Source organism: Brassica napus, chromosome C1 (genome assembly GCF_020379485.1).
Source record: "Brassica napus cultivar Da-Ae chromosome C1, Da-Ae, whole genome shotgun sequence".
NCBI lineage: Eukaryota > Viridiplantae > Streptophyta > Magnoliopsida > Brassicales > Brassicaceae > Brassica > Brassica napus.
Genome location: NC_063444.1, coordinates 21,617,073 through 21,630,296, shown reverse-complemented (window position 1 = coordinate 21,630,296; position 13,224 = coordinate 21,617,073). Strand labels below are relative to the sequence as shown.

The 13,224-nt window shown below is 35.3% G+C and overlaps 1 protein-coding gene and 1 long non-coding RNA gene across 2 annotated transcripts; one reads left to right on the top strand and one right to left on the bottom strand.

The window, feature by feature from the left end:
* The first annotated feature begins 262 nt into the window (after window positions 1–262).
* LOC106418748 lies at window positions 263–2,464 on the top strand. Its single transcript, XR_001283732.3, has 3 exons — window positions 263–1,768; window positions 1,867–1,917; window positions 2,027–2,464. It is a non-coding gene; the product is annotated as an uncharacterized LOC106418748 (long non-coding RNA).
* Window positions 2,465–6,551: 4,087 nt separating this feature from the next.
* LOC111206171 lies at window positions 6,552–12,466 on the bottom strand. Its single transcript, XM_048745971.1, has 2 exons — window positions 11,987–12,466; window positions 6,552–11,499 (listed from the first exon to the last, which is right to left on the bottom strand). Exon 2 carries the CDS (start codon window positions 11,492–11,494, stop codon window positions 10,490–10,492), a length of 1,005 nt encoding a protein of 334 aa, XP_048601928.1. The 5' UTR covers window positions 11,495–11,499; window positions 11,987–12,466; the 3' UTR covers window positions 6,552–10,489.
* Between the last annotated feature and the right edge of the window lie 758 nt (window positions 12,467–13,224).

Here is a 13,224-nt window from a genome sequence, read left to right as displayed (position 1 = left end):
ATCAAAATCACTAAACACTAAAACACTCAAAGGTTTAGGGTTTAAGATCTAGGGTTTAGAGTTTAGAGTTTAGTGTTTTTTATTTAGAGTTTATGATTTATCCAAGGGTTTAGGGTTTATCCAAGGGTTTAGGGTTGAGGATTTAGAATTTAGGGATTAGGATTTAGAGGTTTAGTGTTTTGCTGGCGATGTTAAAAATATATTTTTTTAATTCTTTTTTTTGTAACTACTATTTTTTTTTACTTTTTTTTAAAAACATATATAATCTAACTTGACAATATTTTGTTTCATTTTTTAAAAGATATCGAATTTGAAATAATGAAATCCTATTGATTGGTGAACCCAGAAGGTTCAAGAGTAACTATTCTACGAGATCATATCAACGGATGGTGAGCTGTTAACTTTACAAAATATATTATAGCAAAACAATAACTGACAAAAAAGCAAAACAATAATTAGTATAATGTCGTTTCAAATATTGCAATAATATGTTTGTCTACTATTGGACGTGAATAACGTGTTTCCCAAATTATCCAGCTGCTCCCAGCCTCCCACCCTATGCATCACTATGAATAAATTCGACCGTCTGAAAATAGTAATTATTAAAATAATTGTTTTAACTATTTATATTATTAATACGAATTTATGGTGGATGACTACCAAAACTTATTTGATTAGGTGTATACCCATTGTCACTGTGTATTTTTTATAAGACTAGGAGCAATGAGGTTGTTGAATGAAATATTCAACTGTTTAATCCTCACAATGAGGCTGTTGAATTCTAATAAAATCCAACGTGGATTAATACATGTTGAAAAGTTTCAACTAGTTGAATACCAAATGAGTGGGTCCTGTAGAGACAGGTGTTGAAATGTGAAAGGAGAAATTGATGAGGAAGTGAATTCATACGCTAAATGCATAGTGAGTGGGCCCCCAAAAAACAATTTGATTGGTTGTCAAAAACTTTAGAAATTTTATTTCTTTCAAATTATTGAAACTCAATTATTTTAAAGTAAACATTTTTAAAAAAAATTAAAATTTATATCAGTATTTACGATTTTTTATGATCTATAAATAGATATTAGTCTCATTTCATTTGGATACAAAAAAGTTTTTTTTATCAATTTTCATTATGATTTCTTTTATTTTTTTAAAAAATAGTTAAATATAACTAAAAATTATTAAAAATATTTCATTTTAACTATTTAAGTTAATTACAATATAAACTATAATTAATATATAGTTATTAATTTATAAAAGATAAAAATATGAATTAAAATAGTGGGGTAGGATGTTGACTTTTATTAAACAAAACTATTGTAGATGTAAAAAATGAGGTGGATGTTGAATGATTAGGTAGATGAAAAATAAGATGAAGTGTAGTGTTAAAAAAAGAAAATTAGGGTGTTGAATTTAGTAACCATTGTAGATAGTCTAATGGCCAGATTGTCCTTATTGTATTTTACAGACAATAACCGACAAAACCCCTTACCTCTTTAACCATCTCTTTCTCCTTTTCTTTTCTCGTTCAGTTTCTCTTTTTATTATTTTTTTTTTTTTTGTTGAAACTTTTTTTTCTCTTCTTTCTGATAAACTGTAACTTTCTAAAAAAAAAAAACCTTCCTCATATCTGTTTCCAGATTCTACTCTTTTTTTTTCTCTGTTCTGTTTCCAGAGCAACACGAGAAAAACAAAATTTGATCTTTTGGTGGTTTGATTTTTTTCAGAAGAATCAGAACAATGATTTTGTTGTGAGCTATCTCTATAGGTAATGGGGTTTTACTCTCATTTCCTTTTAAAAGGATAATTATGTTGTGATTTCTTTGTTTCTCTCTCTCTGTTTTGAACTGATTTTGTTTGTTTTAGGATTGGAGGAGGCAAGGCGTACTTCCATGGAGATGGAAGATATATGTAATGGTCATCTCTCTCTCTCTCTCTCTCTCTCTCTCTCTCTCTCTCTCTCTCTCTCTCTCTCTCTCTCTCTCTCTCTTTTCTTTTTAATCTGATTTTTTGTTCTTGGTAACAGCGGTTGTCGTGTGCAAGAGGAGATGTCTCGAGCTCGCATCCGTCTCGACCCGTCATCACCGGTCTCGAGCTTGCCCCAGTCACCACCGGTCTCGAGCTTTGCCCCCGTCACCGTCGGTCTCAAGCTTGCCCCTGTCACCACCGGTCTCGAACTCGTCCGGTGCTGGGGATGGAGACAGAACAGAGAAAGACATCGAGAAGAGAGGCAAAGGAGGAAGGAGGAGGCGGCAGCAAATAGATTAGGTTTAGGGTTAATTAGGTTTAGGTTAATTATGTTTTGGTTAATTAGATTTGGGTTTAATGTTTTTAATTAGGTTTCTTCGTTATTTGAAGTACTCCAAAATTACCGAGTTTGTTTACAGATATCCAACATTTCTGATCTCGCATAACAAAATGATGTTCTTGGCTATTACAAATTTTAGCCGGATTATTTTTGTAATATCTGGATAAAAGCTAGCACATATTGCTTCGTCTTTATAATAACTTAATTCAAACCTATGATGTATTATCTGGTTGTAATGTACATTCATATTATAGATACAAAAAAATATTTTCTCGTTATAATCATTATAATCAGGATTATCTATGTGTTATTTGTTTACAATGCGCATTCATATAAATTTATTGCAATACCAAAAGACCAATCCAAAATGTATATATGACTTATTCAAATAGTAATAGCCAACGATTTAGGGTTAGGATTAAGAGTTTAGTGTTTTTAAAATTTAGTGTTTAGTGTTTTGATTTAAGGTTTAGTATTTATCCAAAGATTTATGGTTTACCCAAGGGTTTAGCGTTTAACCTAGGACTTAGGATTTATGGTTTAGGGTTTAATGTTTTTCTAACGGCGTTAAAATATTAAAAAAAAATTTGCAACTAGTAATTTTTTTTTAAAAAAAATATGATATAAATTGACAATATTTTGTTTGTTTTTTTAGAGAGGAATTCCCAAAAATAGCACTTTTAAGATACCATTTTTCACTTCTAACTTAATCAACTTTGCCATTAAAATTTTAATTGACAAAATACCTTTATACCCCTAACTGATTACAACTACCTCTTCTATCCTACATCTCATGATAATTTTAAATCTCATCATATCAGATTCAAATCGAGGTCCTCAAATCGGCGTTGACGAATTCCGGCGGCGACGAGTTCTCCGGCGAGATCGGACGACGGTGCAGAGTTGTCCGGCGAGATCTGACGAAACTATAACGAGATCTGACGAAGTTACGGCGAGATCCAACGACAACGAGGAGTTAAAACGTACAAGTTGACGAAAGCTTAAAAGGTACCGGATAATTGATGGTGATCGTCGTCTTTTTGTTTAGTTTTAGCATGATTTCTCAAAAATCAGTTTTTGCGAAGAGAGACGAAGATTTTGACATGAATTTTTTAAATCTCAAGTTTAGAAAACCTTATAGTAGTACTTGCAAAAAATAATAATTTAAAAGAATGTTTTTAAAATAATTTTTAATGTCGTCAGAAATATTCTAAACCTTAAATTCTAAACCTTAAATCCTAAACACTAAACTATAAACCCATGGATAAACCATAGATTAAGGGTTTAATTTTTTCAAGATTTAGTGTTTATGATTTAGGGTTTAAGATTTATCCAAGGGTTTATGGTTTACCCAAGGGTTTATGGTTTACCCAAGAATTTAGGGTTTAGTATTCAGGGTTTAGGGTTTAGTGTTTTTCTGACGGCGTTATTGTACCCAAATTTATTAAAAAAATTAAACACTTTTCCAATTGCCCGATTTAGACTTGTTTTCTCAAGTACGTCGTCATGATATAATATTCAGAAATTAAATATCATATCCATCTCAACATATTTTTATATGAAAAATCTATTTATTGCTGGTTTCATTGAGTTTTTCTTGCGTTCACCCCTAAGCTAAACCGGTAGGTTTACCAACCAATAGTATTTTGTTATTTTATATTTAATATCTTTTTAAAAACGAAACAAAATAATAAAATTTGCCAAGTTAAATTATGTTTTTTAATAAAAAGTAAAAATAAACCCTATAGCGTCTAGGTTTAGGGTTTTGGTTAGGGTTTATGGTTTGGGTTTAGGGTCTAGGATTTGGGTTTAGGGTATATGGTTTGAGTTTAGAGTTTACGGTTTGGGTTTTTGGTTTAGGATTTGGATTTAAGGTATACGATTTGGATTTAGGGTTCAGGATTTGGGTTTAGGATCTAGAGTTTGGGTTTAGGATTTAGGGTCTAGTGTTTAAGATTTAAGATTTAAGATTTACTCATACATATTCAGATTTATTCTTTATCTGAAATATTATTTTCGACCGGATTTAGTTTGTAAAAGCTGGTTTATAGTTTACCCAAAGGTTTAGGGTTTAGTGTTTTGCCTACGGCGTTATTGTATGCATATTACTTTTTAATATCCGGTTAAGATTTACACATACATATTACCTTTTATATTAACTCAACCTGAATCTATAATACACTGTCCAATTATGTTATGCATTTAAAGTACATATACAATAACCATTTTCTAGCTATCAACACGAAAATTTAGATTATCTATGTATTATTTGATTATAATGGGTATTAATAAATATTATTTTAGCTAGTGTATTTTTACAAGGTCAACTCAAGACTTATTCCATGATTTATTGAAGTATAATTTCTTATTTTTGAATCATTATATTCACGAACGACAAAATAAACAAATATATCTAAAAAAATTGTAGAATCGAACAACCCAATTGCTATATATGAAAACAAGTTTTCTATACGTGGTTACAATGAAGTGCCTTTGAAAGTTGATCTCTAGTAGCTTTGGATTTTCACCCATGTTCGGAATCACGCTAGATGTTAGTCGAACGGTCGGTATAGGCCAAGCGAGTTGTAGAAAAATCCTAGATTAATCGCTGCTTATTCAGGATTTAATTTTAATGATTTAGAGTTTACTGTTTAGGATTTAGGGTTTAATGTTTTATTGACGGCGTTAAAAAATATTAAAAGAATATCATCCCCTTTTTTGTATATTGAGCTCATTAGGCCTTAAGGGTTTAGGATTTATCAAAGAATTTAGGGTTTAGGATTAAAGGTTTAGTGTTTTTAAGATTTAGTGTTTATTGTTAACCCTAGGGTTTTAGATTTAGTATTTAGGGTTTAGCTTACAGCGTTAACAAGGTCAAATTTTTTTGTCAATTAATATCATTTTTGATTATATTATTGAATATCGAGATATTTGTATTAAATTGTTGAATATCCAAATATTTGTTTCTTTATTCAATTGTTTGTTCCATGAAGATGGCTGAAAAATGTAACTTCTTTCTTCCTCTTCCTAGCATATGAAGCTAGATCTAAGACAAGTTGAATAAAAGACTATGTAAGCAATACAAAAACATCATCAAACAAACCGAAAAATGAATTAGACTCCACCACGAGCGATGATATATGCCTTTGCAAAATGATCTTTAGTAGCTTTGAGTTTTCACTCATGTTCGAAATCGCGCTAGATGTAGTTGGACGGTTGGTATGGGCCTCGCGAGTTGTAGAAAAATCTCAGATTAATTGCCGCTTATTCGGGATTTAATTTTTAATGGTTATTCAATTTTCTGATAAAGTATAGATATGAATACATGACTTCCGTAGAATGAAAAAATATTTGTTACGGGAGGGTGGTTTCTGAACAGTAGCTTAAAGAAACAGTTCGTGAGTTCGACCTATGGGAATGCGTTTTTTGCCTTTTTTTTTGTTTTTTCATTAATGGCATAGTTGTAATTTTTATCACCTTCTTCCCCAATATATTTTAGGGTTTTGCAAGAAAATCTCAGAGCCCCCATAACTTCCTCCATGAAAATGGTCGTGCGCCGCCAAATCCTACGCCGTACTCGAGATCCCTTTCGTTGTAGGCCCTCTATTCTTCCTCTTCATCAGTTCTCTCGATTAGAAGTGGACGATCGTTCTCGGATCGTGACATATCTTCCACAGCGTCCTTCATCCACCGAATCACCACCAGCCAACTCTCCCGAACTCGAGCCCAACTCAGTGAGTCGACTCGGCACGACCGAGTTTACTCAAACGGATTATTTTCCCGATCGCTTCCACCGGTCTTTCTTCCTCTTCTTCATCTCCAAGCTGTCTTCGAAGGCGCCAATGATCTCGTGGAGTTTGCTAATCCTACCTAACCCATAACTCTTGTAGCAGCTGAAGCAATCACAGAGATAGAGAGGAGATAACCCAACTATATGGCTAAACGAAGAAGAATCACATAACAATCATTATACCCATTTGAATCCTTAAAGGACTTTCATAAAGCTGCCCATTAAGAACCGCTGTTCAGAATGGATCTGATATATATAAACAGTAGGAACAATATATAAGGACATTTTGTACTTGCACTTTTTTTTTAAAAAAAATTGTCATTTGTTATAAATAAAGTAAGAAAAGAGTTACAAGATTTAATTGTTCCACGTCCTTTTGTTTGGTAACGTAAAGAGAGAGAAGAGTTGCGATAATTTTATTTCTTCTTCTTACTTCAGCCGTACAAACATAAGAGGAGAGAGTACATATTTATAGCAATCAGAAAATATTAAACAATGACATCAGTTGGTGACTTAGAGGAGAAATAATAATATAATACGTAAATGGATAATCATCTAAAATCTTATCTCATAACACTCCCCCTTGATTATCCAAACTTGTATTACGTAGTGCCTCGTTAAAAACCTAGTCATAGAAAAACCCATTGGGACAAAAACCATGACAAGGGAAAAAGAGTACACTGTCCGTAATCTCCCCCTGAGAATAGTGGACCTAGCTTTTTCTTCAAAGGTCACGCAAATGCCGCATTCTGATACCGTAGACGTGTTTTCGGAATGTTGTAGTTGGAAGAGCTTTGGTGAACAAGTCAGCCGGATTTTCACATGAACGTACATACTCAATGTCCACTTCTTTATTTTTCTCGAGTTCCCTTATGTACGAGAAAAATCTTGGAGGGATGTGCTTTGTTCTGTCGCTCTTAATGTAGCCTTCCTTGAGTTGAGCAACACAGGCCGAATTGTCTTCAAATATTTTCGTCGGCTCTTTCTCATTGACTATTCCGCTTGCTTCTTGTATGTGTTGACTCATTGATCGAAGCCACACACATTCTCGACATGCTTCGTGAAGCGCAATAGTTTCAGCATGATTTGAAGAAGTCGCAACCAGAGTTTGTTTCTGGGACCGCCAAGAGATCGCGGTTCCACCAATTGTAAAAACGTAGCCGGTTTGCGATCGAGCCTTATGAGGATCTGATAAGTATCCTGCATCTGCAAAACCAACCATACCAAACTCGGGTTTTCTAAAATACATTAACCCTAAATCAATTGTACCTTGGAGGTAACGGAATACATGCTTTATTCCGTCCCAGTGCCTGCGAGTAGGAGCAGAACTATATCTCGCCAATAGATTAGTAGCAAAAGCTATATCTGGTCTGGTACAGTTTGCAAGATATAACAGCCCACCGATAGCACTCATATAAGGTACTTCTGGACCTAATATCTTCTCGCTATCTTCGCAGGGCCTAAAAGGATCACTCTCAACATTGAGAGATCTACCTATCATTGGAGTACTCAAAGGAGTCGCTTTGTCCATACGAAAGCGTTTCAATATCCTTTTCGTATAGTTTGATTGATGCACAAATATCCCTTCTCGGAGATGCTCTATCTGGAGCCCAAGACAAAACTTTGTCTTGCCGAGATCTTTCATTTCGAACTCCTCTTTCATATGAGTTCGAGCATCATCAACCTCCTTTTGAGTTCCAATTATGTTCAGGTCGTCTACATATACAGCAATGATCACAAAGCCAGATGACGATTTTTTTATAAAAACGCATGGACATATCGCATTATTCACATATCCTTTACTCAAAAGATATTCACTTAAGCGATTGTACCACATGCGTCCGGATTGCTTTAATCCGTAAAGTGATCGCTGTAACTTGACCGAACAAATCTCCCTGGATTTTTCTTTCAATGCTTCAGGCATTTTCAATCCCTCAGGGAGTCTCATATATATATCGTTATCCAACAATCCATATAAATATGCAGTCACAACGTCCATGAGATGCATCTCAAGATTTTTAGACGCCGTTAGGCTCATCAAAAATCTAAACGTAATTGCATCCATTACCGGGGAATACGTTTCCTCAAAATCAATTCCCGGTCTCTGAGAAAAACCTTGGGCAACTAATCGGGCTTTATATCGTGTTACTTCATTTTTTTCATTTACTTTTCTCACGAATACCCACTTATACCCAACAGGATTTACGTTCTCAGGCGTTATGACTATAGGTCCAAAGACATTTCTTTTATTTAGGGAGAGTAATTCAATTTGAATGGCCTTCTTCCACTCCTCCCAATCATGTCTTTTTTGACATTCCAAAATGGACCTTGGATCGGGATCATCATTTTCATGATCGATCTCTTTGGACACAGAAAAGGAGAACATTCCATCAACATCTTTTATCTTATTTCTGATCCATAACTTTTCATCTCGGGCGTAGTTGATGGAAATCTCATACTTTTCTGTTCCCTTCTCGTCATCTGGATCATCTTTATCTATGCCTTCTTTCAGACATTTTTCAGTATCAGGTTCTTCTGGAACCTTTCTATTTATGTCTTCTTTCAGACATCTTTAAATATCAGGTTCTTCTAGAACCTTACTTTGTTCATCCAATTTCTTTTTCTTTCGGGGATTTTTATCTTTAGAACCCGCTGGCCTCCCCCTCTTTAACTGAACCCTAGGTTCATTCATTTTATTTCCATCAGTTTGTTCTTTAGGAACATCAACTCTTGATGGAACATTTTCAGCGGGTATACATGACTTCGTCACCCTTCTTGTATCTGTGAACGCATCTGGTAACTGGTTTGCCAAATTATGCAAATGCACAATTTTCTGAACTTCCAGTTCTCTTTGATTCGTAGGGGGATCAAGGTGTAACAACGACGGTGTACACCATGTAATCTCTTGAGGAATTTTACCAATTCCTCCCCCTAACACTGGAAATTCATCTTCATTAAAATGGCAATCGGCAAACCTTGCCGTAAACATATCACCAGTTACTGGTTCCAGATATCTTATTATACTTGGTGACGTATAACCCACATATATTCCCAATCTCCTTTGTGGGCCCATTTTTGTTCTTTGTGGCGGAGCTATCGGAACATAGACCGCACACCCAAAGACACGGAGATGGGATACATCTGGCTCTTGCCCAGATGCCAATTGTAATGGGGAGTACTTATGATATGCACTCGGTCTTAACCGAACCAGTGCAGCCGCATGCAATATAGCATGTCCCCATACAGAAATTGGGAGCTTTGTTCTCAAGACTAACGGTCTTGCAATCAACTGCAACCGTTTTATCAATGACTCGGCCATGCCATTTTGTGTATGCACATGGGGAACTGGATGCTCCACATCGATCCCCATTGACATACAATAATCATCAAAGGCTTGTGATGTAAATTCACCAGCATTATCAAGCCTTACTTTCTTAATGGCATACTCTGAGAACTGCGTTCTCAGCTTTATTATCTGGGCAATGAACTTTGCGAAAGCCGTATTTCGTGTCGTCAAAAGAGACACCCTTGACCATCTACTAGATGCGTCAATCAATACCATGAAATACTTAAATGGCCCGCACGGTGGGTGGATCGGCCCACATATATCACCATGTATTCTTTCTAAAAACATTGGTGATTCATTGCCTACTTTTGCTGGTGATGGCCGAGTTATAAGTTTTCCTTGAGAACATGCATTGCATGTAAATTCGCCCGTTTGCAAAAAATTTCCGTTTTTCAACGGATGGCCATTCGAATTTTGCACTATCTTTCTCATCATGACTGAACCAGGATGTCCTAGCCTCTCATGCCAAATCTTAAATGTATCAGTAAACTTCATGTTTACCACGGCATAGGACTCAGTCATGGTTATTTTCGTACAATATAGTCCAGAGGATAACATTCTTAACTCTTCCAATATATGTTTCCTCTCGGACTTAATGCAAAGAAATTCAATGCCATCTTTACTCATAGTCTCAATATGATATCCATTTCTTCGGATATCCTTAAAACTTAACAAGTTTCTATGAGACTCGGGGGAATACAATGCATCACTTATTTCAAATATTGTTCCCCCTGGCATTGAAAATTTCGCTCTTCCAGAGCCCATAATAATCTTTGCATTACCAGATATTGTACTTACGCTTCCAGCGTAATCTTTTATTTTGAGACTGGAGAAATATTTCTTATCTTTAATTATCGTGTGCGTTGACGCACTATCTGCCAAACACAGATCTCCATCCATAGTCTCAAAGTTTGGCCTTTTTCTGAGTATAAAATATTCATAAAACATATATTATTAAACATCAAACATGACAAACATAACATATATCTTACAACAAAAGATATAGATACTATAATACAGTTTATTTATATCACATCGATCTACATCACTCATCGATACTCTCTGGCTCAACCAGAAAGTCTGATACGTCGAGATGAGTATCATCGTTTAAACCATGAAAGGATGGCCCAGGTTCATCAGAGATGAAGTTTGTTTCACCTCTTCCTTTCTCTTTTCCCTTTTGGGATTCTCTATATAGATCGGCTAAATGTTTTGGCGTACGACAGTTACGTACCCAATGACCTTTCATGCCGCATCTATAGCAAACCTTTCCTGTTTGCCTTTTATCATCCTGGCCCTTTTCATTCCTTTCATTTTCGTGGAAGTTTTTATTATTTCTTTCATCATAGGGACGGAATCTTCTTCCTCGTCCTCTTCCACGACCATGATAACGGTTTCCACCACGTCCACGACCTCGTCCTCTTCTATTATCATAACTGGATGATGCAACATTCGCTTCAGGGAATGGAGCAGATCCGGTGGGACGAGCTTGATGGTTTAAAGTCACAAGTTGATTATTCTGCTCCGCTACAAGGAGGACTTGCATCAACTCCGAGTAACGGGTATATCCATTCACCCGGTACTGTTGCTGCAGGATTACATTTTCAGGATGGAACGTGGAGAGAGTTTTCTCGATCATATCATAATCACTTATTTTCTCTCCACATAACATCATCCTCGAAGTAATTCCGAACATCGCGGAATTAAACTCACTAACACTTTTGTAATCCTGGAACCGGAGATGGATCCACTCGTGTTTAGCTTTCGGTAAGATCACATATTTCTGGTGATCGAACCTCTCTTTTAAAGATTTCCAGAGGTCACAAGGATCCTCTTTCGTAATATATTCATCCTTTAAACCATCATGGATGTGGTGTCGTAAGAATATCATGGCTTTAGCCTTTTTTTCATCCGACACCGTTTTTGAACTATCGATGGTTTCCAAAAGCCCGTTTCCTCTCAGGTGCATCTTTGCACCCACTGCCCAGGTCATATAATTATTTCCCGTAATATCCAGGGCATTAATTTCGAGCTTTGTCAAATTCGACATGATAACTGTATTCATAGAATAATATTATAAATATAGTAAAAATGGGAATTTAAATGCATAATTTAAATGCAAAAATTAAAGACATAAAATAAAAGCATAAACTTAAATTGCATAAATTTAAATTGCAGAAATTTAAATAGCATAAATAAAATCGGGAGGCTCAGCCTACCACATGATCCGAGGAGTCATAGACTACCATATTGATCATTTTTCAAAGTCCGAGGAGACATGGTCTACCATTTTGACTTTTACTTATTTCAAGGTCCGAGGAGACTTAGTCTACCATTTTTGACCTTTTCTTTTTATTCACGGAGGCAAAGCCTACCACGTGTTTCTCTGATCGTGAAGGCATAGCCTACCATAACGATCAGTCGGGAAAGGCAGCGCCTATCATCCCGAAAAATAAACGGAGAAGGTCTAGCCTCTCACTCCGAAATAATAATAAAATTTAAATAAATTAAATATATTGAAATACATAAATTTAAACATTACCTCGGTTGGTTTAAGAACTTTTGGATTGATAAGCCTCAGTTGGTCAGGGCCTCGTGCTGATAACGTGTTATAAATAAAGTAAGAAAAGAGTTACAAGAGTTAATTGTTCTACGTCCTTTTGTTTGGTAACGTAAAGAGAGAGAGGAGTTGCGATAATTTTATTTCTTCTTCTTACTTCAGCCGTACAAACATAAGAGGAGAGAATACATATTTATAGCAATCAGAAAATATTAAACAATGACATCAGTTGGTGACTTAGAGGAGAAGTAATAATATAATACGTAAATGGATAATCATCTAAAATCTTATCTCATAACATCATTGTCGAAATGCATCCATTTTGTGAGATGAAGACAAAATGACCGGCTACTTGAACATGTGATTTGATTGTAAGCGCTACGAAAAATTAATGGAGTCATTTTACCCTCTAGGCCTCTACCATATCCTGGTTCGTAAATTAATTGATAATATGCACGCTTTGCTAATTTACATCCATAATTTGTATATTCACCTAATTAACCCTACATTTTATTTATGACAAAAAATGACAAAAGATAATAATACATTTTTATTTTCGCTGAAGTTTAAATAAAGTATATAACTAGATTATATTTAAATAATAATATTAGTTTTGTTTGAAATTTTTTCTTAAAGTTTGAGGTGCTCCCATCATGTATCTATATATAATCTACACAACAATGACAAATGCATATCACCTTTTGTATACCATTCTCTTACTGTTTTTCATATATAAAAAGAAAAGTATAACAAAAAATGGCTCCGATAGGGCTCACCGATGTGGCTATTACAGATTTCGTAGTAAACCAACGTCACGGAGTAAAAGGTCTCGTCGACATTATATCTCCAAAGACATTGCCTTCATGTTACTTCCAACTCCCAGAAAAACGAGTCACCACTGAAAGACTCATCATGGAGTCTCCAACAACCGGCAAAGGTGCGTTGTCAGCACTTGGCCTTGAAAATTTGGGACTTAATTTAGTAAAGATTTCAAAAATTTAGGGGCTTAAATTTTTTTTTTAACAAATTTGGGGTCTTATTTACATATAAATGTTTTCAAAAAATTTGGAGACCTGAGGCGAATGTTTCATTAAGCTTGGCCCAGGACCGGCCCTGCCTGTGATTCCGGTCATCGACGTTTCTGATTGGAAAAACCCCAGTGTTGAGGAGGAGATCTGCGAGGCCGCTGCGACTGTGCGACATTAGTGTAGGAGATGGAT